The 25,630-nt window shown below is 53.1% G+C and overlaps 4 protein-coding genes and 1 pseudogene across 6 annotated transcripts; all 5 read left to right on the forward strand.

The window, feature by feature from the left end:
- Positions 1-562: 562 nt before the first annotated feature.
- On the forward strand, positions 563-2,683 carry LOC125687574 (adenosine 5'-monophosphoramidase HINT1-like). The gene is given in 4 exon segments (XM_048932768.1): positions 563-687; positions 1,677-1,782; positions 2,346-2,471; positions 2,474-2,683. Coding segments are annotated over 4 exon segments (468 nt in total). The 3' UTR covers positions 2,585-2,683.
- Positions 2,684-3,915: 1,232 nt separating this feature from the next.
- Positions 3,916-6,310, forward strand: LOC125687585 (adenosine 5'-monophosphoramidase HINT1-like; annotated as a pseudogene).
- Positions 6,311-7,475: 1,165 nt separating this feature from the next.
- On the forward strand, positions 7,476-9,943 carry LOC125687583 (adenosine 5'-monophosphoramidase HINT1-like). The gene is made up of 3 exons (XM_048932781.1): positions 7,476-7,674; positions 8,671-8,776; positions 9,606-9,943. Exons 1-3 carry the CDS (start codon positions 7,550-7,552, stop codon positions 9,765-9,767), a joined length of 393 nt encoding a protein of 130 aa, XP_048788738.1. The 5' UTR covers positions 7,476-7,549; the 3' UTR covers positions 9,768-9,943.
- A 120-nt stretch (positions 9,944-10,063) lies between these two features.
- LOC125687572 (uncharacterized) lies at positions 10,064-23,277 on the forward strand. Of its 3 annotated transcripts, none has more exons than XM_048932759.1 (2): positions 10,064-11,038; positions 18,969-23,262. In XM_048932759.1, the coding sequence occupies exon 2, from the start codon at positions 21,501-21,503 to the stop codon at positions 22,653-22,655; it is 1,155 nt and encodes a 384-aa protein (XP_048788716.1). In that variant the 5' UTR covers positions 10,064-11,038; positions 18,969-21,500; the 3' UTR covers positions 22,656-23,262. The 3 variants fall into 3 exon arrangements, with proteins under 3 accessions (XP_048788716.1, XP_048788715.1, XP_048788717.1); XM_048932758.1 differs by lacking the exon at positions 10,064-11,038 and adding an exon at positions 14,388-15,475; XM_048932760.1 differs by lacking the exon at positions 10,064-11,038 and adding an exon at positions 16,196-17,699 and having other exon boundaries at positions 18,969-23,277.
- LOC125687561 (adenosine 5'-monophosphoramidase HINT1-like) lies at positions 10,914-13,124 on the forward strand. The gene is made up of 4 exons (XM_048932735.1): positions 10,914-11,038; positions 12,014-12,159; positions 12,398-12,456; positions 12,963-13,124. The coding sequence occupies exons 1-4, from the start codon at positions 10,914-10,916 to the stop codon at positions 13,122-13,124; spliced, it is 492 nt and encodes a 163-aa protein (XP_048788692.1).
- Positions 23,278-25,630: the final 2,353 nt, after the last annotated feature.

Consider the following 25,630-nt stretch of genomic DNA (forward strand, 5'->3'; position numbering starts at 1 on the left):
GCCCGTCTAATTTTCTCCCTGCATATTCTAGCAACATCCTTGCACTCTTCCCGAGTTGCCTGTCCCTTCTTGCGAAGATGGCACACTCCTGGCCTGCCCGGCCAATACGCGGTCATTTGACGGGAGGGATTGGAACCAAAAAGCCCCCAGCGCGTTTGAGGAGGAGCCGATAAGGGCAATCCCTAATACCCGGGGCCTGTTCTGCAGGCCTCGTTTCCCCGCCGCAGGGGCGCCGCACTTAGAGGGCACAGCTTCCCTTCGCGGAGGCGCCCTCCCGCTCCCCCACGTCGCATCCCCGCGCGCCCGGAGGCGCGCGCAAAGTCCCTGAGCCCCGATAAGCACCGGGCCGACGGGAGCGGAGCCGCCAACAGGGCGGGGACAAGCGTAAAGGGCACTCGAAACAGCCAACCGAGGCGCTCGAACGGCCGGCGGCGCTCCGTCGGCCCAATTAGCGCCGGAGAGGGCCAGCCCGAGCCGGGCTCTTCCGAGGGGACCCGAGCGGACCCGAGCCGAGCCGAGCTTGTTCGCGACTGAGGGAGTGTTGTAGCGAGCGCACGCCGTCATGGCCGACTGCATCGTCAGGTCGCCGGCCGCTTGGTGCGGTGGCGCCGTACTTTTCAGAAAATTGTCCCGTCCGGAGCTCTGCGCCAACGTTATCCGCGAGGAGGAGCAGTTGTGGACGAGGAGGTAGCCGCGGTATTGCTCTGCATTGTGGGATTCTTACTTTGCCCTTCCTACCTACCCCTCCCCCACCCTAGAGCTCTCGCAGGCCCTGTAGAACGAGCGCCCGTTGCGGTGCCGTCGAGTGCGGCGGGGCGAGCGGCGACGTTGCCGCGGGGCGGGCGGACGTGCCTTTCTGGCCGCTGATGCTCGCTACTGCCGCGCCTCCTCTAAAACCCCGCGCTCCTTCGGTGCCACGGGGCTGCCGTGGCGCGTACTGGCTAGCTGGTGCCGCCTGGCTCGCCTAGCTTCCCAGCGCCCCCGTGTGGTGTGCGCGCGTGTGTAGAGGCGGACGTGTGACGCTGAAGCGCTTGGTGGCAGTCGCGGGCGCTTGCCGCGCGCGATATCTATCAGCCCTTTGGCGCTGCTAGTCGTGCTAGTTCCATTAGAATTAGTTGACCATTGGGATTAGTTGACCGTTTCCTACAGGTCGGTGGTATTCCCGTGTGCAAGGCGATAACCTTTGCGTTGATTTGGAAGTGTCTGACGTAGAGCCAGCCTCACCGTGCTAATCCAGAACGTTCTTTCGCCTGAGTACGCGGTGTTCTTGAGGACAGAGAGTCAACCCGGCCTCAGTCGGGATAACCCCAGGTTCTTAGTAAATGCCTTGGTCAAAAGTAGGATAGGAAGGCGATATTTGGCCATAACTGAAGGATGGTGAGCCACCGTTTGCCGCCTGAGTGGTTAAGCAGGGTCTTAATAAGAGAGTGAAATAAGCGCAAATGGAGGTGGTTTGGTTTGGGTTTAAAATCGCTCCGTGCTCGTAGCAGCAGGAGCCTGTGAAAACGTGTTTTGTGGGTAGAAGGGAGAGGACTTTGCCAATTCAAAGATCACTTAGGAAGAATCGCCGTGTTGTCTTGCGTTTGGGGTACGAGTTCAGTGGGGCGTAGCGTTCTGCTTAAGCTATTGCCTTTCTTCGAAGCCTGTCCAATTTTAACCGTGTACTCTTCCTCCAGTGCCTTGCGTTCCGTGATGTTTCAACGCAAGCTCCTACACTTTTTCGTAGCCGCTTGCGAGAAGGCAGTTGTCAGGTTATCTGAAGCAGAAGATTCTGGCGCACTTGTAAGTACCGTGGAAGCTTTCTGTACACCGAACGGTGCCTGTAAGTGGTACGTAATTTAGTAGGCGCTGTCCCGTGGCCTGGTTTCCTCTTGATGTTGCAAAGAGGCACAGTAGGCTATTTGGGATTTCCCGACACCGTAGTCTTTTGCCTCTAGCTTGTGACGGAGCTGAGCGTTTTGACTAAGGGTAGCGAGAGAAAGCGATGCTCATTTCTGGGTGCGTGCTTGTAGTGCAAAATGCAGTGCTGTTCGGAAATATGGCCCGATGCCTGTTTTCACGGTTTCCCGACAGTGGTAATTGCTCAAATGCGGAGAAGAGGGCTTGGGATTTTGAGCAGGTCGGAGGCGAGGAAGGGGAAAGCTGTCTGAGGGGTGATGGATGTTTCATTTTCAGCTATAGAAGTCAAGTTGGATGGCTTTTGCGTGGGGTCGCAAAGCCTACATCGAGTTTTTCTTTTCTGCCAGAATGACTTAGGTTGCCTGAAGATATTATGGGGTTTTCTGCCTTGTCCGCTCTTTTGTGTTGCAGTTTGCTTTGGTACATAATGTTATTTCCTCCTCCAGCTTCACAGGCGCTTGATGATTGTTGGCCAGAAGTGTGCTGCTAACCTGGGCCTGACCGATGGATACCGGATGGCTGTGAGATACCCTCCCTTAGGCCCTTCCGACTGCCGCACGCATCTCTGTATTCTGGGTGGCTGTCAGTTCGGCCAGCCTCCTGGCTAAGATGTTTGCAGCGCAGGAGTTGCTGCACGCGTATGGATCGCCACCGAATGGATTTCACTTGTCGCCCTTCAGTCTAGCCACCGTTGACATAGAATTGGTTCTGGTGGGTGCCTGTGGAGGGTAACCAATAGTTTTGAGCAGAATTTGCACAATAAAGATGGAACTTGGGGATATCATCTCTGTCTCGCGTGTCTTACTGATGGAAATGGTCCTGCAAGTTAAAACGGTGAGTCTCCGTCTCCGGAAGATAATATCAGATGTGCCGTGTGTTTGAGGCCTTGTCGTCTTCCCCCAGCTTCCAAATGAAAGGGCGTGGGTTTTATCGCATAACAGCAGCATCGACAAGCGGCAGGCGTAGAATTATAGAGGAATAAGGTTGGAAGAAAGCTTCCAGATATCATCTGTCGTATGGCCCTGTCCCGAGGCCGATCAAACGCTACCTGCATGATTTCTGTCCGGTGCTCGTCAGCCTGTTCTTAACCCATCTTGAAGCTTTGCCGCCGCTTCCGCTTTCTTTTCAGTCGCGGATTTTGTGACGTGGGTAATTAGTTTCTCCCACAGGAACTTTCGCAAATGGAAAAGACTTTGTGTATCTTTAGATGGCGGTTATTGTGTTTCTGTATGCTTAGATATTCGGCTGACCTTCTCCATTTTTCTTTTTTAATATGAACAAAACATTAAGAAAAAAACCAAAAACTAAAAGGTAGTATTGTTCTCTAACTAGGAGGATGAGCTACAGGCCCTATAATGCTCGCATAGACTAAAGAAGGAGCCTTCTCCTTGGCCCTCTTGCTATTAATATGTTCGAAATAACAGTTTTTTGTTCGTCTCAAGCAATGGTGGCCACATTAAGGTCTCGCTGGGCTTTTGCCCGTCTAATTGTCTCCCTGCGTATCCTAGCAACATCCTTGCACTCTTCCCGAGTAGCCTGTCCCTTCTTGCGAAGATGACACACTCCTGGCCTGCCCGGCCAATACGCTGTCATTCGACGGGAGGAATCGGCACCAAAAAGCCCCCAGCGCGTTTGAGGAGGAGCCGATAAGGGCAATCCCTAATACCCGGGGCCTGTTCTGCAGGCCTCGTTTCCCCGCCGCAGGGGCGCCGCACTTAGAGGGCACAGCTTCCCTTCGCGAAGGCGCCCTCCCGCTCCCCCACGTCGCATCCCCGCGCGCCCGGAGGCGCGCGCAAAGTCCCTGAGCCCCGATAAGCACTGGGCAGACTGGAGCGGAGCCACCAACAGGGCGGGGACAAGCGTAAAGGGCACGCGAGACACCCAATCGAGGCGCTCGAACGGCCGGCGGCGCTCCGTCGGCCCAATGAGCGCCGCAGAGGGGTGTGCCGAGGCGTAGCCTGAGGCGAGCCGGCCAGGGCCGAGGCTGAGGGAGTGTTGTAGCGAGCGCGCGCCGTCATGGCCGTCGAGATCGTTAGGTCTCGGACCGCCTGACGCGGTGGCGCCGCTCTCTTCGAAAAAGTCTCCCGCCAAGAGTTCTCCGCCAACGTTATACGCGAGGAGGAGACTTCATGGACGAGGAGGTAGCCGCGGCGTTGCCGTGCGTTGTGCGATTCTTCCCTTCCTGTGCCTTCCCACCCCTCCCCCACCCTAGCGCGCTCGCCCGCCCTCTGGAACGAGCGCCCGTTGCGGTGCCGGCGAGTGCGGCGGGGCGAGCGGCGACGTTGCCGCGGGGCGGGCGGGCGGACGGGCCTTTCTGGCCGCTGGTGCTCGCTACTGCCGCGCCTCCTCTAAAACCCGGCGCTCCTTCGGTGCCACGGGGCTGCCGTGGCGCGTACTGGCTTGCTGGTGCCGCCTGGCTCGCCTAGCTTCCCAGCGCCCCCGTGTGGTGTGCGCGCGTGTGTAGAGGCGGGCGTGTGACGCTGAAGCGCTTGGTGGCAGTCGCGGGCGCTTGCCGCGCGCGATATCTATCAGCCCTTTGGCGCTGCTAGTCGTGCTAGTTCCATTAGAATTAGTTGACCATTGGAATTAGTTGACCGTTTCCTACTGGTCGGTGGTATTCCCGTGTGCAAGGCGATAACCTTTGCGTCGATTTGGAATTGTCTGACGTAGAGCCAGCATCACCGCGCTAATCCAGAACGTTCTTTCGCCTGAGTACGCGGTGTTCTTGAGGACAGAGAGTGAACCAGGCCTCAGTCGGGATAACCCCAGGTTCTTAGTAAATGCCTTGGTCAAAAGTAGGATAGGAAGGCGATATTTGGCCATAACTGAAGGATGGTGAGCCACCGTTTGCCGCCTGAGTGGTTAAGCGGGGTCTTAATAAGAGAGTGAAATAAGCGCAAATGGAGGAGGTTTGGTTTGGGTTTAAAATCGCTCCGTGCTCGTAGCAGCAGGAGCCTGTGAAAACGTGTTTTGTGGATAGAAGGGAGAGGACTTTGCCAATTCAAAGATCACTTAGGAAGAATCGCCGTGTTGTCTTGCGTTTGGGGTACGAGTTCAGTGGGGCGTAGCGATCTGCTTAAGCTATTGCCTTTCTCCGGAGTCAACCCCGTTTTAACCGTGTACTCTTCTTCCTCCAGTGCCTTGCGTTCTGTGATATTTCACCGCAAGCTCCTACGCTTTTTCGTAGGCGTTCACAAGAAGGCCGTTGTGAGGTTGTCCAAAGCAGAAGATTCTGGTGCACGTGTAAGTACCGTGAAAGCTTTCTGTACACTGAACAGTAGTGGTACGTAGTAGGCGCTGTCCCGTGGCCTCGTTTCCTCTTGATGTTGCAAAGAGGCACAGTAGGCTATTTGGGGTTTCCCGACACCGTAGTCTTTTGCCTCTAGCTTGTGACGGAGCTGAGCGTTTTGACTAAGGGTTGCGAGAGAAAGCGATGCTCATTTCTGGGTGCATGCTTGTAGTGCAAAATGCAGTGCTGTTCGGAAATATGGCCCGATGCCTGTTTTCAGGGTTTCCCGACAGTGGTACTTGCTCAAATGCGGAGAAGAGGGCTTGGGATTTTGAGCAGGTCGGAGGCGAGGAAGGGGAAAGCTGTCTGAGGGGTGCTGGATGTTTCATTTTCAGCTATAGAAGTCAAGTTGGATGGCTTTTGCGTGGGCTCGCAAAGCCTACGTCGAGTTTTTCTTTTCTGCCAGAAAGACTTGCATTGCCCGAAGATATAATGGGGGACTGGAACCCCGAGACAAATCTGGCTACTGTGCCCGATTTGTAGTCCATTACCGTCTAGCTGGGAGTGGGGGGGGGGTTAAAAAAAAAAAAAAGAAGGAAAAAAAACGATGGCAAGTTCCCATAGCTGCCCCTCCCCCCATTGTGCATAATTGGTCTTTGTAACTTTGCTTGGAATGTGTCAGTTGCAGAAAGGCAGTAATTTGAAGAGCAGCGCTTGAATGACGAAGAACTAGTTCACCATGTTCTGTGGATGGTTCTTTGCTCGCCTTCCTTCGCTTCCTGCCCTCTCCGCTCTTCTTTGTGTTGTAGCACGCTACGTTACGTAACGTTATTTCCCCCTCCAGCTTCACAGGCGTTTGATGATTGTTGGCGAGAAGTGTGCTGCTAACCTGGGCCTGACCGATGGATTCCGGATGGCTGTGAGATACCCACCCTCAGGCCCTTCCGACTACCGCACGCGTCTCTGTATTCTGGGTGGCCGTCAGCTGGGCCAGCGTCCCGGCTAAGATGTTTCCACCGCAGGAGTTGCTGCATGTGTACGGATCACAACCGAATGGATTTCACCTGTCACCCGTCAGTCTAGCCACCGTTGACATAGAATTGGTTCTGGTGGGTGCCTGTGGAGGGTAACCGATAGTTTTGAGCAGCATTTGCACAATAAAGATGGAACTTGGGGATATCATCTCTGTCTCGCGTGTCTCACTGGTGGAAATGGTCCTGCCAGTTAAAACGGTGGGTCTCCGTCTCCCAAAGATAATATAGGATGTGCCGTGTGTTTGAGGCCTTGCCGTCTTCCCCCAGCTTCCAAATGAAAGGGCGTGGGTTTTATTGCATAACAGCAGCATCGACAAGCGGCAGGCGTAGAATTATAGAGGAATAAGGTTGGAAGAAAGCTTCCAGATATCATCTGTCGTATGGCCCTGTCCCGAGGTCGATCAAACGCTGCCTGCATGATTTCTGTCCGGTACTCGTCAGCCTGTTCTTAACCCATCTTGAAGCTTTGCCGCCGCTTCCGCTTTCTTTTCAGTCGCGGATTTTGTGACGTGGGTAATTAGTTTCTCCCACAGGAACTTTCACAAATGGAAAAGACTTTGTGTATCCTTAGATGGCGGTTATTGCGTTTCTGCATGCTTAGATATTCGGCTGACCTTCTCCATTTTTCTTTTTTAATATGAACAAAACATTTAGAAAAAAAGCAAAAACTAAAAGGTAGTATTGTTCCCTAACTAGGAGGATGAGCTATAGGCTCTATAAGGCTCGCATAGAGTAAAGAAGAGGCCTTCTCCTTGGCCCTCTTGCTATTAATGTGTTCGAAATAACAGTTTTTTGTTCGTCTCAAGCAATGGTGGCCACATTAAGGTCTCGCTGGGCTTTTGCCCGTCTAATTTTCTCCCTGCGTATTCTAGCAACATCCTTGCACTCTTCCCGAGTTGCCTGCCCCTTCTTGCGAAGATGGCACACTCCTGGCCTGCCCGGCCAATACGTGGTCATTCGACGGGAGGGATCGGCAACAAAAAGCCCCCAGAGCGTTTGAGGAGGAGCAGATAAGGGCAATCTCTAATACCCGGGGCCTGTTCTGCAGGCCTCGTTTCCCCGCCGCAGGGGCGCCGGACTTACAGGGCACAGCTTCCCTTCGCGAAGGCGCCCTCCCCCTCCCCCACGTCGCATCCCCGCGCGCCCTGAGGCGCGCGCAAAGTCCCTGAGCTCCGATAAGCACTGGGCCGACGAGAGCGGAGCCGCCAACAGGGCGGGGACAAGCGTAAAGGGCACGCGAGACAGCCAACCGAGGCGCTCGAACGGCCGGCGGCGCTGTGTTGAACCAATGAGCGCCGCCGAGGGCCGGGCCGGCCCATCCGAATAGAGTCGAGCAGAGAGGGGGAGGTTCGCGGCTGAGGGAGTGTTGTAGCGAGCGCGCGCCATAATGGGCGGCGGGTTTGTCAGGTCACGGGCCGCATGGCGCGGTTGCGCCGCTCTCTTCGGAGAAGTCGCCCTTCAGAAGTTTTCCGCCAACGTTATACGCGAGGAGGAGACTTCATGGACGAGGAGGTAGCCGCGGCTTTGCCGTGGGTTGTGCGATTCTTCACTTGCCCCCCCTTCCCACCCCTCCCCCACCCTAGCGCGCTCGCCCGCCCTCTGGAACGAGCGCCCGTTGCGGTGCCGGCGAGTGCGGCGGGGCGCGCGGCGACGTTGCCGCGGGGCGGGCGGGCGGACGGGCCTTTCTGGCCGCTGGTGCTCGCTACTGCCGCGCCTCCTCTAAAACCCGGCGCTCCTTCGGTGCCACGGGGCTGCCGTGGCGCGTACTGGCTTGCTGGTGCCGCCTGGCTCGCCTAGCTTCCCAGCGCCCCCGTGTGGTGTGCGCGCGTGTGTAGAGGCGGGCGTGTGACGCTGAAGCGCTTGGTGGCAGTCGCGAGCGCTTGCCGCGCGCGATATCTATCAGCCCTTTGGCGCTGCTAGTCGTGCTAGTTCCATTAGAATTAGTTGACCATTGGGATTAGTTGACCGTTTCCTACAGGTCGGTGGTATTCCCGTGTGCAAGGCGATAACCTTTGCGTCGATTTGGAAGTGTGTGACATAGAGCCAGCCTCACCACGCTAATCCAGAACGTTCTTTCGCCTGAGTACGCGGTGTTCTTGAGGACAGAGAGTCAACCCGGCCTCAGTCGGGATAACCCCAGGTTCTTAGTAAATGCCTTGGTCAAAAGTAGGATAGGAAGGAGATATTTGGCCATAACTGAAGGATGGTGAGCCACCGTTTGCCGCCTGAGTGGTTAAGCGGGGTCTTAATAAGAGAGTGAAATAAGCGCAAATGGAGGTGGTTTGGTTTGGGTTTAAAATCGCTCCGTGCTCGTAGCAGCAGGAGCCTGTGAAAACGTGTTTTATGGATAGAAGGGAGAGGACTTTGCCAATTCAAAGATCACTTAGGAAGAATCGCCGTGTTGTCTTGCGTTTGGGGTACGAGTTCAGTGGGGCGTAGCGATCTGCTTAAGCTATTGCCTTTCTTCGAATCCTGTCCAATTTTAACCGTGTACTCTTCTTCCTCCAGTGCCTTGCGTTCTGTGATATTTCACCGCAAGCTCCTACGCTTTTTCGTAGGCGTTCACAAGAAGGCCGTTGTGAGGTTGTCCAAAGCAGAAGATTCTGGTGCACGTGTAAGTACCGTGGAAGCTTTCTGTACACTGAACAGTAGTGGTACGTAGTAGGCGCTGTCCCGTGGCCTCGTTTCCTCTTGATGTTGCAAAGAGGCACAGTAGGCTATTTGGGGTTTCCCGACACCGTAGTCTTTTGCCTCTAGCTTGTGACGGAGCTGAGCGTTTTGACTAAGGGTTGCGAGAGAAAGCGATGCTCATTTCTGGGTGCGTGCTTGTAGTGCAAAATGCAGTGCTGTTCGGAAATATGGCCCGATGCCTGTTTTCAGGGTTTCCCGACAGTGGTACTTGCTCAAATGCGGAGAAGAGGGCTTGGGATTTTGAGCAGGTCGGAGGCGAGGAAGGGGAAAGCTGTCTGAGGGGTGCTGGATGTTTCATTTTCAGCTATAGAAGTCAAGTTGGATGGCTTTTGCGTGGGCTCGCAAAGCCTACGTCGAGTTTTTCTTTTCTGCCAGAAAGACTTGCATTGCCCGAAGATATAATGGGGGACTGGAACCCCGAGATAAATCTGGCTACTGTGCCCGATTTGTAGTCCATTACCGTCTAGCTGGGAGTGGGGAGGGGGTTAAAAAAAAAAAAAGAAGGAAAAAAAACGATGGCAAGTTCCCATAGCTGCCCCTCCCCCCATTGTGCATAATTGGTCTTTGTAACTTTGCTTGGAATGTGTCAGTTGCAGAAAGGCGGAAATTTGAAGAGCAGCGCTTGAATGGCGAAGAACTAGTTCACCGCGTTCTGTGGATGGTTCTTTGCTCGCCTTCCTTCGCTTCCTGCCCTCTCCGCTCTTCTTTGTGTTGTAGCACGCTACGTTACGTAACGTTATTTCCCCCTCCAGCTTCACAGGCGTTTGATGATTGTTGGCGAGAAGTGTGCTGCTAACCTGGGCCTGACCGATGGATTCCGGATGGCTGTGAGATACCCCCCCTCAGGCCCTTCCGACTACCGCACGCGTCTCTGTATTCTGGGTGGCCGTCAGTTGGGCCAGCCTCCCGGCTAAGATGTTTCCACCGCAGGAGTTGCTGCATGCGTACGGATTGCCACCGAACGGGCAACATGTGAAATCCATCAGTCTAGCCTCCGTTCACATAGAATTGTTTTTGGTGGTTTCCTGTGGAGTGTAATGAAAAGAACTGAGCAGCATTTGCACAATAAAGATGGAGCTTGGGGATATCATCTCTGTCTCGCGTGTCTCACTGGTGGAAATGGTCCTGCCAGTTAAAACGGTGGGTCTCCGTCTCCCAAAGATAATATAGGATGTGCCGTGTGTTTGAGGCCTTGCCGTCTTCCCCCAGCTTCCAAATGAAAGGGCGTGGGTTTTATTGCATAACAGCAGCATCGACAAGCGGCAGGCGTAGAATTATAGAGGAATAAGGTTGGAAGAAAGCTTCCAGATATCATCTGTCGTATGGCCCTGTCCCGAGGTCGATCAAACGCTGCCTGCATGATTTCTGTCCAGTGCTCGTCAGCCTGTTCTTAACCCGTCTCGAAGCTTTGCCGCCGCTTCCACTTTCTTTTCAGTCGGGGATTCTGTGATGTGGGTAATTAGTTTCTCCCACAGGAACTTTCCCAAATAGAAAAGAGTTTGTGGTACTTGACATGGCAACTGTTGTGCTTCTGCTGTCCTTGATATTGGGCTTCCCTTCTCCATGTTTTATTTTCGTATGAACAGAGCATTAACAAAAAAAAATAAAGTAGTATTGTTCCACTATCAGATGAACGGTTAGCTACAGGCACTGTAAGGCTCGTATCGAATAAAGCATAGAGATTCTCCTTGGCCCTCCTCTTGCTATTAATATGTTAATAAAAACAATCTTTTAATCGTCTCGAGCGACGGTGGCCACATTAAGGTCCTGCTGGGCTTTTGACCGTCCAATTTTCTTTCGCTCCCCCACGTCGCCTTCGTGCGTGCCCGAAGGCGCGCCCAAAGTCCCTGAGCCCCGATAAGCACCGGGCCGACGGGAGCGGAGCCGCCAACAGGGCGGGGACAAGCGTAAAGGGCACGCGAGACAGCCAACCGAGGCGCTCGAACGGCCGGCGGCGCCCCGTCCGCCCAATGAGCGCCGCCGAGGGCCGAGCCTAGCCGAGCCGAGCCGAGCCGAGGAGGTTCGCGGTTGTGGGATTGTTGTAGCGAGAGCGCGCCGTCATGGACTGCGATATCGTCAGGTCGTCGGCCGTCTATAGCAGTGGTCCCGCTGTCTTCGGAAAAGTCGCCCTTCAGAAGTTTTCCGCCAACGTTATACGCGAGGAGGAGACTTCATGGACGAGGAGGTAGCCGCGGCGTTGCCGTGCGTTGTGCGATTCTTCCCTTCCTGTGCCTTCCCACCCCTCCCCCACCCTAGCGCGCTCGCCCGCCCTCTGGAACGAGCGCCCGTTGCGGTGCCGGCGAGTGCGGCGTGGCGAGCGGCGACGTTGCCGCGGGGCGGGCGGACGGGCCTTTCTGGCCGCTGATGCTCGCTACTGCCGCGCCTCCTCTAAAACCCGGCGCTCCTTCGGTGCCACGGGGCTGCCGTGGCGCGTACTGGCTTGCTGGTGCCGCCTGGCTCGCCTAGCTTCCCAGCGCCCCCGTGTGGTGTGCGCGCGTGTATAGAGGCGGGCGTGTGACGCTGAAGCGCTTGGTGGCAGTCGCGGGCGCTTGCCGCGCGCGATATCTATCAGCTCTTTGGCGCTGCTAGTCGTGCTAGTTCCATTAGAATTAGTTGACCGTTTCCTACAGGTCGGTGGTATTCCCGTGTGCAAGGCGATAACCTTTGCGTCGATTTGGAAGTGTCTGACGTAGAGCCAGCCTCACCGCGCTAATCCGGAACGTTCTTTCGCCTGAGTACGCGGTGTTCTTGAGGACAGAGAGTCAACCCGGCCTCAGTCGGGATAACCCCAGGTTCTTAGTAAATGCCTTGGTCAAAAGTAGGATAGGAAGGAGATATTTGGCCATAACTGAAGGATGGTGAGCCACCGTTTGCCGCCTGAGTGGTTAAGCGGGGTCTTAATAAGAGAGTGAAATAAGCGCAAATGGAGGTGGTTTGGTTTGGGTTTAAAATCGCTCCGTGCTCGTAGCAGCAGGAGCCTGTGAAAACGTGTTTTGTGGATAGAAGGGAGAGGACTTTGCCAATTCAAAGATCACTTAGGAAGAATCGCCGTGTTGTCTTGCGTTTGGGGTACGAGTTCAGTGGGGCGTAGCGATCTGCTTAAGCTATTGCCTTTCTCCGGAGCCAACCCCGTTTTAACCGTGTACTCTTCTTCCTCCAGTGCCTTGCGTTCCGTGATGTTTCACCGCAAGCTCCTACACTTTTTCCTAGCCGCTCGCGACAAGGCCGTTGTGAGGTTGTCCGAAGCAGAAGATTCTGGCGCACCTGTAAAGACCGTGGAAGCTTTCTGTACACCGAATGGTGCCTGTAAGTGGTACGTAATTTAGTAGGCGCTGTCCCGTGGCCTCGTTTCCTCTTGATGTTGCAAAGAGGCACAGTAGGCTATTTGGAGTTTCCCGACACCGTAGTCTTTTGCCTCTAGCTTGTGACGGAGCTGAGCGTTTTGACTAAGGGTAGCGAGAGAAAGCGATGCTCATTTCTGGGTGCGTGCTTGTAGTGCAAAATGCAGTGCTGTTCGGAAATATGGCCCGATGCCTGTTTTCAGGGTTTCCCGACAGTGGTACTTGCTCAAATGCGGAGAAGAGGGCTTGGGATTTTGAGCAGGTCGGAGGCGAGGAAGGGGAAAGCTGTCTGAGGGGTGCTGGATGTTTCATTTTCAGCTATAGAAGTCAAGTTGGATGGCTTTTGCGTGGGCTCGCAAAGCCTACGTCGAGTTTTTCTTTTCTGCCAGAAAGACTTGCATTGCCCGAAGATATAATGGGGGACTGGAACCCCGAGACAAATCTGGCTACTGTGCCCGATTTGTAGTCCATTACCGTCTAGCTGGGAATGGGGAGGGGGTTAAAAAAAAAAAAAAGAAGGAAAAAAAAACGATGGCAAGTTCCCATAGCTGCCCCTCTCCCCATTGTGCATAATTGGTCTTTGTAACTTTGCTTGGAATGTGTCAGTTGCAGAAAGGCAGTAATTTGAAGAGCAGCGCTTGAATGGCGAAGAACTAGTTCACCGCGTTCTGTGGATGGTTCTTTGCTCGCCTTCCTTCGCTTCCTGCCCTCTCCGCTCTTCTTTGTGTTGTAGCACGCTACGTTACGTAACGTTATTTCCCCCTCCAGCTTCACAGGCGTTTGATGATTGTTGGCGAGAAGTGTGCTGCTAACCTGGGCCTGACCGATGGATTCCGGATGGCTGTGAGATACCCCCCCTCAGGCCCTTCCGACTACCGCACGCGTCTCTGTATTCTGGGTGGCCGTCAGTTGGGCCAGCCTCCCGGCTAAGATGTTTGCACCGCAGGAGTTGCTGCACGCGTACGGATCGCCACCAAACAGGCAACATGTGAAATCCGTCAGTCTAGCCGCCATTGACATAGAATTGTTTTTGGTGGGTGCCTGTGGAGGGTAATGAAAAGCTTTGAGCAGCATTTGCACCATAAAGATGGAGCACGGGGATATCATCTCTGTCTCGCGTGTCTTACTGATGGAAATGGTCCTGCCAGTTAAAACGGTGGGTCTCCGTCTCCCAAAGATAATATAGGATGTGCCGTGTGTTTGAGGCCTTGCCGTCTTCCCCCAGCTTCCAAATGAAAGGGCGTGGGTTTTATCGCGTAACAGCAGCATCGTCAAGCGGCAGGCGTAGAATTATAGAGGAATAAGGTTGGAAGAAAGCTTCCAGATATCATCTGTCGTATGGCCCTGTCCCAAGGTCGAGCAAACGCTGCCTGCATGATTTCTGTTCAGTGCTCGTCAGCCTGTTCTTAACCCATCTCGAAGCTTTGCCGCCGCTTGCACTTTCTTTTCAGTCGGGGATTCTGTGATGTATGTAATTAGTTTCTCCCACAGGAACTTTCCCAAATAGAAAAGAGTTTGTGGTACTTGACATGGCAACTGTTGTGCTTCTGCTGTCCTTGATATTGGGCTTCCCTTCTCCATGTTTTATTTTCGTATGAACAGAGCATTAACAAAAAAAATAAAGTAGTATTGTTCCACTATCAGATGAACGGTTAGCTACAGGCACTGTAAGGCTCGTATCGAATAAAGCATAGAGATTCTCCTTGGCCCTCCTCTTGCTATTAATATGTTAATAAAAACAATCTTTTAATCGTCTCGAGCGACGGTGGCCACATTAAGGTCCTGCTGGGCTTTTGACCGTCCAATTTTCTTTCGCTCCCCCACGTCGCCTTCGTGCGCGCCCGAAGGCGCGCCCAAAGTCCCTGAGCCCCGATAAGCACCGGGCCGACGGGAGCGGAGCCGCCAACAGGGCGGGGACAAGCGTAAAGGGCACGCGAGACAGCCAACCGAGGCGCTCGAACGGCCGGCGGCGCCCCGTCCGCCCAATGAGCGCCGCCGAGGGCCGAGCCTAGCCGAGCCGAGCCGAGCCGAGGAGGTTCGCGGTTGTGGGATTGTTGTAGCGAGAGCGCGCCGTCATGGACTGCGATATCGTCAGGTCGTCGGCCGTCTATAGCAGTGGTCCCGCTGTCTTCGGAAAAGTCGCCCTTCAGAAGTTTTCCGCCAACGTTATACGCGAGGAGGAGACTTCATGGACGAGGAGGTAGCCGCGGCGTTGCCGTGCGTTGTGCGATTCTTCCCTTCCTGTGCCTTCCCACCCCTCCTCCACCCTAGCGCGCTCGCCCGCCCTCTGGAACGAGCGCCCGTTGCGGTGCCGGCGAGTGCGACGGGGCGAGCGGCGACGTTGCCGCGGGGCGGGCGGACGGGCCTTTCTGGCCGCTGATGCTCGCTACTGCCGCGCCTCCTCTAAAACCCGGCGCTCCTTCGGTGCCACGGGGCTGCCGTGGCGCGTACTGGCTTGCTGGTGCCGCCTGGCTCGCCTAGCTTCCCAGCGCCCCCGTGTGGTGTGCGCGCGTGTATAGAGGCGGGCGTGTGACGCTGAAGCGCTTGGTGGCAGTCGCGGGCGCTTGCCGCGCGCGATATCTATCAGCCCTTTGGCGCTGCTAGTCGTGCTAGTTCCATTAGAATTAGTTGACCATTTCCTACAGGTCGGTAGTATTCCCGTGTGCAAGGCGATAACCTTTGCGTCGATTTGGAAGTGTCTGACGTAGAGCCAGCCTCACCGCGCTAATCCAGAACGTTCTTTCGCCTGAGTACGCGGTGTTCTTGAGGACAGAGAGTGAACCCGGCCTCAGTTGGGATAACCCCAGGTTCTTAGTAAATACCTTGGTCAAAAGTAGGATAGGAAGGAGATATTTGGCCATAACTGAAGGATGGTGAGCCACCGTTTGCCGCCTGAGTGGTTAAGCGGGGTCTTAATAAGAGAGTGAAATAAGCGCAAATGGAGGTGGTTTGGTTTGGGTTTAAAATCGCTCCGTGCTCGTAGCAGCAGGAGCCTGTGAAAACGTGTTTTGTGGATAGAAGGGAGAGGACTTTGCCAATTCAAAGATCACTTAGGAAGAATCGCCGTGTTGTCTTGCGTTTGGGGTACGAGTTCAGTGGGGCATAGCGATCTGCTTATGCTATTGCCTTTCTCCGGAGCCAACCCCGTTTTAACCGTGTACTCTTCTTCCTCCAGTGCCTTGCGTTCCATGATTTTTCCCCGCAAGCTCCTTCGCTTTTTCCTAGCCGCTTGCGAGAAGGCCGTTGTCAGGTTATCCTAAGCAGAAGATTCTGGTGCACGTGTAAGTACCGTGGAAGCTTTCTGTACACCGAACGGTGCCTGTAAGTGGTATGTAATTTAGTAGGCGCTGTCCCGTGGCCTCGTTTCCTTTTGATGTTGCAAAGTGGCACAGTAGGCTATTTGGGGTTTCCCGACACCGTAGTCTTTTGCCTCTAGCTTGTGACGGAGCTGAGCGTTTTGACTAAGGGTAGCGAGAGAAAGCGATGCTCATTTCTGGGTGCGTGCTTGTAGTGCAAAATGCAGTGCTGTTCGGAAGTATGGCCCGATGCCTGTTTTCACGGTTTCCCGACAGTGGTACTTGCTCAAATGCGGAGAAGAGGGCTTGGGATTTTGAGCAGGTCGGAGGCGAGGAAGGGGAAAGCTGTCTGAGGGGTGATGGATGTTTCATTTTCAGCTATAGAAGTCAAGTTGGATGGCTTTGCGTGGGCTCGCAAAGCCTACATCGAGTTTTTCTTTTCTGCCAGAATGACTTAGGTTGCCTGACGATATTATGAGGCTTTCTGCCTTGTCCGCTCTTTTGTGTTGCAGCCTGCTTCGGTACATAATGTTATTTCCTCCTCCAGCTTCACAGGCGCTTGATGATTGTTGGCCAGAAGTGTGCTGCTAACCTGGGCCTGACCGATGGATTCCGGATGGCTGTGAGATGCCCACCCTCAGGCCCTTCCGACTACCGCGCGCGTCTCTGTATTCTGGGTGGCCGTCAGTTGGGCCAGCCTCCCGGCTAAGATGTTTGCACCGCAGGAGTTGCTGCACGCGTACGGATCGCCACCAAACAGGCAACATGTGAAATCCGTCAGTCTAGCCGCCATTGACATAGAATTGTTTTTGGTGGGTGCCTGTGGAGGGTAATGAAAAGCTTTGAGCAGCATTTGCACCATAAAGATGGAGCACGGGGATATCATCTCTGTCTCGCGTGTCTTACTGATGGAAATGGTCCTGCCAGTTAAAACGGTGGGTCTCCGTCTCCCAAAGATAATATAGGATGTGCCGTGTGTTTGAGGCCTTGCCGTCTTCCCCCAGCTTCCAAATGAAAGGGCGTGGGTTTTATCGCGTAACAGCAGCATCGTCAAGCGGCAGGCGTAGAATTATAGAGGAATAAGGTTGGAAGAAAGCTTCCAGATATCATCTGTCGTATGGCCCTGTCCCGAGGTCGAGCAAATGCTACCTGCATGACTTCTGTCCGGTGCTCGTCAGCCTGTTCTTAACCCATCTCCGAGTTTTGCCACTGCTTCCGCTTTCTTTTCAGTCGCGGATTTTGCAACATGGAGAATTAATTTCTCCAACAGAAACTTTCCCAAATGGAAAAGACTTTGTTATACTTGAGATGGCATTTTTTGTGCTTCTGCTATCTTTGATATTGGGCTGCCCGTCTCCTTTTTTTTTTTAATACGAACACAACATTAAAAAAAAAACCACCAATGTATTTTTCTGTAACTAGAAGGAGGGGTAGCTACAGCCACCCTTCCACTCGCATCGAACAAAGAAGGGAAATTTTCCTTGGCCCTCCTCTTGCTATTACTATGTTCAAAAAAACAATTTTTTATTCATCTCAAACAGCGGTGGCCAGATTAAGGTCTCGCTGCGCTTTTGCCTGTCTAATTTTCTCCCTGCGTATCCTAGCAACATCCTTGTACTCTTACCGAGTTGCCTGTCCTTTCTTCCAAAGATGGCAAACTGCTGGCCTTCCCGGCCAATAGTCGGTCCGGAATAGTCAGACTGAAAGGATCGGCACCAAAAAGCCCCCAGAGCGTTTGAAGAGGAGCCGGTAAGGGCAATCCCAAACACCCGGGGCTTGTTCTGCAGGACCCGTTCCACCGCCGCAGGTGCGCCGCACTTAGAGGGCACAGCTTCCCTTCGCGGAGGCTGCCATCTGCCCCCCCCAGTTCGCATCCTGAGCTGCGATAAACACCGGGCCGACGGGAGCGGAGCTGCCACCAGGGCGGGGATAAGCGTAAAGGGCACGCAAGAAAGCCAACCGAGGCGCGCGAACGGCCGGGCCAGGCCGGGTCGGACTTACCCGAGCCGAGCCGAGCCGAGCCGAGCCGAGCCGAGGAGGTTCGCGGTTGTGGGAGTGCTGTAGTGAGCGCGCGCCGTCATGGCCAGCTGGATCGTCAGATCGCCGGCCGCCTGGCGCGGTGGCGCCGCTCTCTTCAGAAAAGTCACCCGTCAGGAGTTCTCCGCCAACGTTATACGCGAGAAGAGGAGGAGCCGTTGCGGACGGGGAGGTAGCCACGGCTTTGCTGTGCGTTGTGCGATTTTTCCCTTGCCCTTCCCTCTCACGCCTACACCACTGTATCGCGCTCGCAGGATCTCTGGAAGGAGCGCCCGTTGTGGTGCCGGCGTGAGAGGCGGGGCGAGCGGCGACGTTGCCGCGGGGCGGGCGGACGGGCCGCTGATGCTCGCTACTGCCGCGCCTCCTCTAAAACCCGGCGCTCCTTCGGTGCCACGGGGCTGCCGTGGCGCGTACTGGCTAGCTGGTGCCGCCTGGCTCGCCTAGCTTCCCAGCGCCCCCGTGTGGTGTGCGCGCGTGTGTAGAGGCGGGCGTGTGACGCTGTAGCGCTTGGTGGCAGTCGCGGGCACTTGCCGCGCGCGATATCTATCAGCCCTTTGGCGCTGCTAGTCGTGCTAGTTCCATTAGAATTAGTTGACCGTTTCCTACAGGTCGGTGGTATTCCCGTGTGCAAGGCGATAACCTTTGCGTCGATTTGGAAGTGTCTGACGTAGAGCCAGCCTCACCGCGCTAATCCAGAACGTTCTTTCGCCTGAGTACGCGGTGTTCTTGAGGACAGAGAGTGAACCCGGCCTCAGTTGGGATAACCCCAGGTTCTTAGTAAATGCCTTGGTCAAAAGTAGGATAGGAAGGCGATAGTTGGCCATAACTGAAGGATGGTGAGCCACCATTTGCCACCTGAGTGGTTAAACGGGGTCTTAATAAGAGAGTGAAATAAGCGCAAATGGAGGTGGTTTGGTTTGGGTTTAAAATCGCTCTGTGCTCGTGCTGTCTCTGATGCATGGATTTGGATGTGAATGAGCAAAATCATTTGTTGCATGTTGTCACATAAGTTATATGCCCTCATGAGTTTTCTTTTTCTTGCTTTCCCTTCCACCCCTGCAACTTTTCCATCCACCTTTATGTGTCAAAAGAGCATTCTAGAAAACACTCTTCAACTGTTCATGCAAGTGCTTATCCAACCAGTCCCATGAGGCATTTGTTCTTCTTCTAGAGGTGTCCTTGTTTCTCATGCTTTTTATCTTGCTCCACAGCTTCTGCTCTGAAAACTTTTGCTTGTTTTCCCATATGGTCGTAGCAGCAGGATCCTTTAAAAATATGTTTTGTACATAGTAGGGAGAGGACTTAGCCAGTTCAAAGATCACTTTAGAATTGCTGTGTTGTCTTGCGTTTGGGGTACGAGTTCTGTGGGGTATAGTGATCTGCTTAATCTATTGCCTTTCTCTTAATTCAATCCTGTTTTAACCATGTGCTCTTTCTCCAGTGCGTTGTGTTCCATGATATTTCACCACAAGCTCCTAGGCTTTTTCCTAGCTGCTCGTGAGAAGGCTCTTGTCAGGTTATCTGAAGCTGAAAATTCAAAAGGTAACTAAAAGCTTTGTGCATCATTTGCTCTATAAAGATGAATCATGGGCATATCATCTCTGTCTCGCGTGTCTTACTGATGGAAAATTTTCTGTATGTTAAAACAGTGGGTCTCTGTCTCCCAAAGATAATATAGGATGTTGTCATGGTTTTGTTTTTTTTTCAGTATTCCACATCATAACATCATGTAGTGCACTGGGAGTTAAAGTGTTAATGCTCCAATTCCAGGTGCCTATCCCTATACATCATGGAAGTAATGGGATCTGGCCCTTGCGGGTGAGCTGGTCTCTTACTGCCATGCAGTGGATGCTGGAGGGTGCTTTCCTATCTGTTCCAAACTTTTCAGGTTTGACTTGTTCTCGGGAACTCACTCTCTCTCCTATTTTATTTGATTCATTAGTCTCACTTTTAATTAGATTGCATTATGTTATTTTATCTTGCATTCCAATATCATAGTTAGTAAAATAAGATTTCCTCCATGGACCGTTGCCGCTTTTTTTTTTTTTCCTTTCTTGAGCCCATCTTCCATCTCCCTATCCCTTTTCTCTGCTCTCGGAGAGCTTTTTTAGGGATCTTTATCAGCAGTTCAGGTTTCAGTGCTGAAAAACTTGACCTTGAAAACCCTGGCGTCCTGCCAGTATTCTGGGATATTTGTAAACTTTGAGCTCTGCTTAGTCTAGGCAGTGCTTTTTATTTTTTTTTCTTCATCTTGTCAGCTTTCATTCATTAACCCCTTTTCAGCAGCTACCAGCGATGAACCCACTCTTTGTTGTGGGGATGCTGTGTAAGGGAATAAAAGCAATCATGTTCCTCACGACTTATTGGCCCATTATCAATGTCATGACTTCTTGTGGAACTGTGTTCGTATATAACCAAATAAGGGCACTGATGGAGACACCTGCCTGGTACTTATATGCAGTGTGGTATGATTTGTATTTTGACACTTAAATCCCAGATGAAATAGCTAATTTTACAAATAACTACATCCCAAATGGAATAGCTAATTTTACAAACAACACGATGTTCAGACCAGTTTCCAGGCTTTCTTCTCAGTTAGTCACACGTTTTTCAAATGCCGAATTAATGCTCCCTTTTGTGGGCATACTGCTGTGCGTGTTACCAGTCGCCTTGAATGTACTCCTGTGTATTCGTGGTATGTGGAAGGAGTCTTCTCCAAAACAAGAGAATGCTGACTGGCAGAGAATGTGGAGAGATTTAGGAAAGGTCTTAGAAGCATGGGGACCCGCAATGTCATGGGATTTCCCTCTTGAACACCTGTGGGATCCCAAGAAACTAAGCCAGTATTTGAGTCAGGGACAATGCGGCTTACATAAATCTAAGGAGGTACAATTTACCTGGGGTTTGGCTTGTGCTTACCGTGCCCTATATAATAATATTCTGGAGAGAGAGTGTTTCCGAGCTGAGGTTCAAGCCTAAGGGGAAAATCCCCAAGTCAAATCTGATCAATCACAGGAGACACCAGTAACAATACCAGTTGCTCCTGTGGAGGGCAAGAAATGGAAACGAGTGTCTTTGCGTCTTGAACGAAAAAGAGAAGAGGAGGAGGAGGAGGTGGAGGAAGATCCAGGTGAGGGGCCCTCCTCAGAACCACCATCATCGACAAAGGCAAAAGTAAAAACTAAGAGACGTGCAGAAGAGAGTAATGTCTCTATTACTACTCGCTGGCCTCTAAAGATGACTGAAATCCAAGGCTCAAGAAAGGAGTTTACACAGCGCCTGAAGGAAACTCATATTTCCTGGTTGGTTTGCTGTTGGGACAGCGGGGCCAGTAGCTTGTTTCAAGATGGTAATGAAGCTCACCAACTAGGAAACACTGCCAGAGATCCCGCTATTGACAGAGTGATTAGTCGATGTTTGGATGGGGCTGCCAACCTCTGGGAACAAGTGTTAGTAGCCATGAAGTAAAGGGATCCCTTCAAAGACGGCTTGAAGCCTGTGATGAAAGGGTGGGATACAGTTGAAAAGGGTATCCAGTATTTGAGGGAAACAGCCATGGTGGAAATGTTGTATGACCCTAACTTTGTTCCTAACCACCCACGCCAAGACCAAGACCCTGAGAGAGTGAGGACAAAGCCTGATATATGGTGGAAACTCACAACAACAGCACCAGAAAGATACGCCGGTACACTAGCAGCAATGTTTGACAGATACGAGGACCAACAGAGAAGAGGTATCGTAAGCTAAAGAGGCCCCACCATACAATGAACTACCAGAAAATGAAAAGAAATATGCCCTGTTCACAGATGGATTGTGTCGTATTGTGGGGAAGCATCGCAGATGGAAATCTGCTGTGTGGAGCCTCACACGACAAGTTGCAGAGGCCACTGAAGGGAAAGGAGAATCAAGCCAATTTGCAGAGGTAAAGGCTGTCCAACTGGCCTTAGATGTGGCTGAACGGGAGAGGTGGCCAATGCTTTATCTTTACACTGATTCATGCATGGTGGCAAATGCTTTATGGGGATGGTCACAGCAGTGGGAGCAAACTAACTGGCAGCAGAGGGGTAAACCTTCTTGGGCTGCTGAACTGTGGAAAGACATTGCTGCCCGAATAAAGAATATGGTTGTGAAGGTGCGCCATGTAGATGCTCATATGCCCAAGAGTCGGGCTACTGAAGAACAGCAAAATAACCATCAGGTAGACCGAGCTGCCAGAATTGAGGTGGCTCAAATAGACCTGGACTGGCAGAACAAGGGTGAATTATTCCTAGCTCGATGGGCCCATGAGACCTCAGGTCATCAAGGGAGAGATGCAACATATAAGTGGGCTAGAGACCGAGGAGTGGACTTAACTATGGACGCTATCGCACAGATTATTCATGACTGTGAAACATGTGCCATCATCAAACAAGCCAAGAGGATGAAACCTCTCTGGGAGGAAGGGCGATGGCAAAAGTACAAATATGGGGAGGCATGGCAGGTTGATTATATCACCTTGCCACGATCTCGCAATGGTAAGCATTATGTGCTTACTATGGTGGAGGCAACCACTGGGTGGCTCGAAACATATGCAGTACCCCATGCTACCGCCCAAAACACCATATTGGGTCACGAGAAACAAGTCCTGTGGCAACATGGCACCCCAGAAAGGACTGAGTCAGATAATGGGACTCATTTCAAAAATTCTCTTGTAAATACTTGGGCCAAAGATCATGGCATTGAGTGGATTTATCATATTCTCTGCCATGCAAAAGCCTCTGGTAAAAGTGAACAATACAATGGGTTGTTAGAAACTGTGTTGAAAGCAATGTGTGGCGGAACATTTAGGCACTGGGAGAAGCATTTGGCAGAAGCCACCTGGCTGGTCAACACCAGAGGATCTATGGATCGTGATGATCCTGCACAATCTAGATGCCTGCATACTGCAGAGGGAGATAAGGTCCCTGTGGTACACATAAGCAGCATGTTGGGAAAAGCAGTTTGGGTCCTTCCAGCTTCTGGGAAGAGCAAACCTCACGGTGATATTGTTTTTGCCCAGGGACCAGGGTACACTTGGTGGGTAATGCAGAAAAACGGGGATGTTCAGTGTGTACCACAAGGAAACTTGATGCCGAGGGAGTGCAGTTAGTAATTCTCCGTATATGTATATAGACATGTGTGTGTAATGCATTTTAATCATTATTTGTTTGTATATATGTATATATATATAAGTATGATGTAGTGATGTAGAATAGTGGGTGGAATGTCATGGTTTTGTGTTTTTTTGCTTTTCAGTATTCCCCATCATAACATCATGTAGTGCAGTGGCAGTTTATGTGTTAATGCTTCAATTCCGGGTGCCTATCGCTGTACACCAGGAAAGTTGTTGAATCTGGCCCTTCCTGGTGGGGTGATCTCTTACTGCCTTGCAGTGGATGCTGCAGGGTGATTTCCTAGATGTTCAAAGCTTTTCAGGTTTGACTAGGTCTCGGGAACTCTCTCTCTCCTATTTTATTTGATTAATTTGTCTCAATTTCAATTAGATAGTGTCATATTGTATTATCTTGAACTGACATATAATAGTTAGTAAAATAAGTTTTCCTTGATAGATCATTGACGTTGCATTTTCTGTTTTCCTTCCTTGAGCCCAGCTCCCATCTCCCTATCCCTTTTCCCTTTCCCTTCCCATTTTGAGAGGACGGGGGGGTGCCCAGTGGCCTAATGCTCCCCTGTCACAGGCATAGATTGATGTAGTTAACTCCATGACTGGAATTGAGCAACATGTTAAGTTTTTCCTAATATCCACCCTGAAGCTCCCCCCAGCACAAGTGATGGCCATTATTAGGTGGGTCACCTGGTCGTAGAAGGAGATCGGGTCGGTCAAGCAGGACCTGTCTTTAAGGGACCCGCGCTGGCTAGGCCCGGTCCCCTGGTTGTCCCGCACACGCCCTGTGATGTCGCTCCGGGTGATCTGCTCCACGAGCTTCCTCGATACCGAGGTCAGGCTGACAGGCCTGTAGTTCCCCGGATCCTCCATCCGACCCTTCTTGTAGGTGGGCGTCTGTCTCGCTCCAGCTATCGGTAGCGAGATGGTTCGTTATATGCGTATACCCGACGTGAGATTAAGACTCAGAAAGGAGCCAACTGTTTGCCCAACCAGTTTATTGTGAAAGGTTTTGGTTAGCTAGGCCTGGGGATGGGAGGTGAGACGAAGAAAGCAATAGCAAAATGACAGAAAAGAAAAGCGAGGATTTGTTACAGGAACGCAGAGATTGTTACCACCGCAGTGTCACAATGTTTCATGAGTCTGGTTGGCAGCGGGGGTGGGGGGTGCAGGTTCTCTTTCTCGGTCGATCACAGGCGGAAGGAAAACACAACAAGGGAATAGCGCGCACAAAGTTTCGGCAGACTCCACACGTATATATACTGTCTGGCTCTCCTTGGCTTGCTCATGGTAAGGGCACGTCCAGCACAGGTGCAACAGTCAGAACAGACAGAAGTAAAGAAGGCACTGGGAATTGAGGGGCGTTTATTCCGCTCCGCGGCCCCATCTTCCAGCTCAGGGGGCTGAGTACCCTGAGGATAGCTGGTCTGACTGCTAAAGACAAAAGTGAAGAGGGCATTGAGAACTTCAGCCTTTTCCTCCTCCTCGGTGGTGACGTTCCACACCGCATCGAATAAAGCAGGGAGATTCTCCTTGGCCCTCCTCTTGCTATTAATATGTTCATAAAAACAATGTTTTAATCGTCTCGAGCAACGGTGGCCACATGAAGGTCTCGCTGGGCTTTTGCCCGTCTAATTTTCTCCCTGCGTATTCTAGCAACATCCTTGCACTCTTCCCGAGTTGCCTGTCCCTTCTTGCGAAGATGGCACACTCCTGGCCTGCCCGTCCAACACGCGGTCATTCGACGGGAGGGATCGGCACCAAAAAGCCCCCAGCGCGTTTGAGGAGGAGCCGATAAGGGCAATCCCTAATACCCGGGGCCTGTTCTGCAGGCCTCGTTTCCCCGCCGCAGGGGCGCCGCACTTAGAGGGCACAGCTTCCCTTCGCGGAGGCGCCCTCCCGCTCCCCCACGTCGCATCCCCGCGTGCCCGGAGGCGCGCGCAAAGTCCCCGAGCCCCGATAAGCACCGGGCAGACGGGAGCGGAGCCTCCAACAGGGCGGGGACAAGCGTAAAGGGCACGCGAGACAGCCAACCGAGGTGCTCGAACGGCCGGCGGCGCTCCGTCGGCCCAATGAGCGCCGCCGAGGGCCGGGCCGGGCCGAGCCGGGCCGAGAGGGGGAGGTTCGCGGCTGAGGGAGTGTTGTAGCGAGCGCGCGCCGTCATGGCCGGCGGGATGGTTAGGTCGCCGGCCGCCCGGCGCAGTGGCGCCGCACTCTTCGGAAAAGTCGGCCGCCAGGAGTTCACCGCCAGCGTTATCCGTGAAAAGAGGATGAACCATTGTGGACGAGGAAGTAGCCGCGGCGTTGCCGTGCGTTGTGCGATTCTTTCCTTGCCCCCCCTTCCCACCCCTCCCCCACCCTAGCGCGCTCGCCCGCCCTCTGGAACGAGCGCCCGTTGCGGTGCCGGCGAGTGCGGCGGGGCGAGCGGCGACGTTGCCACGGGGCGGGCGGACGGGCCTTTCTGGCCGCTGGTGCTCGCTACTGCCGCGCCTCCTCTAAAACCCGGCGCTCCTTCGGTGCCACGGGGCTGCCGTGGCGCGTACTGGCTTTCTGGTGCCGCCTGGCTCGCCTAGCTTCCCAGCGCCCCCGTGTGGTGTGCGCGCGTGTGTAGAGGCGGGCGTGTGACGCTGAAGCGCTTGGTGGCAGTCGCGGGCGCTTGCCGCGCGCGATATCTATCAGCCCTTTGGCACTGCTAGTCGTGCTAGTTGCATTGGAATTAGTTGACCATTGGGATTAGTTGGCCGTTTCCTACTGGTCGGTGGTATTCCCGTGTGCAAGGCGATAACCTTTGCGTCGATTTGGAAGTGTCTGACGTAGAGCCAGCCTCACCGCGCTAATCCGGAACGTTCTTTCGCCTGAGTACGCGGTGTTCTTGAGGACAGAGAGTCAACCCGGCCTCAGTCGGGATAACCCCAGGTTCTTAGTAAATACCTTGGTCAAAAGTAGGATAGGAAGGAGAT

This window comes from Lagopus muta, assembly GCF_023343835.1.
Source record: "Lagopus muta isolate bLagMut1 chromosome W unlocalized genomic scaffold, bLagMut1 primary SUPER_W_unloc_1, whole genome shotgun sequence".
Taxonomy (NCBI): Eukaryota; Metazoa; Chordata; class Aves; order Galliformes; family Phasianidae; genus Lagopus; species Lagopus muta.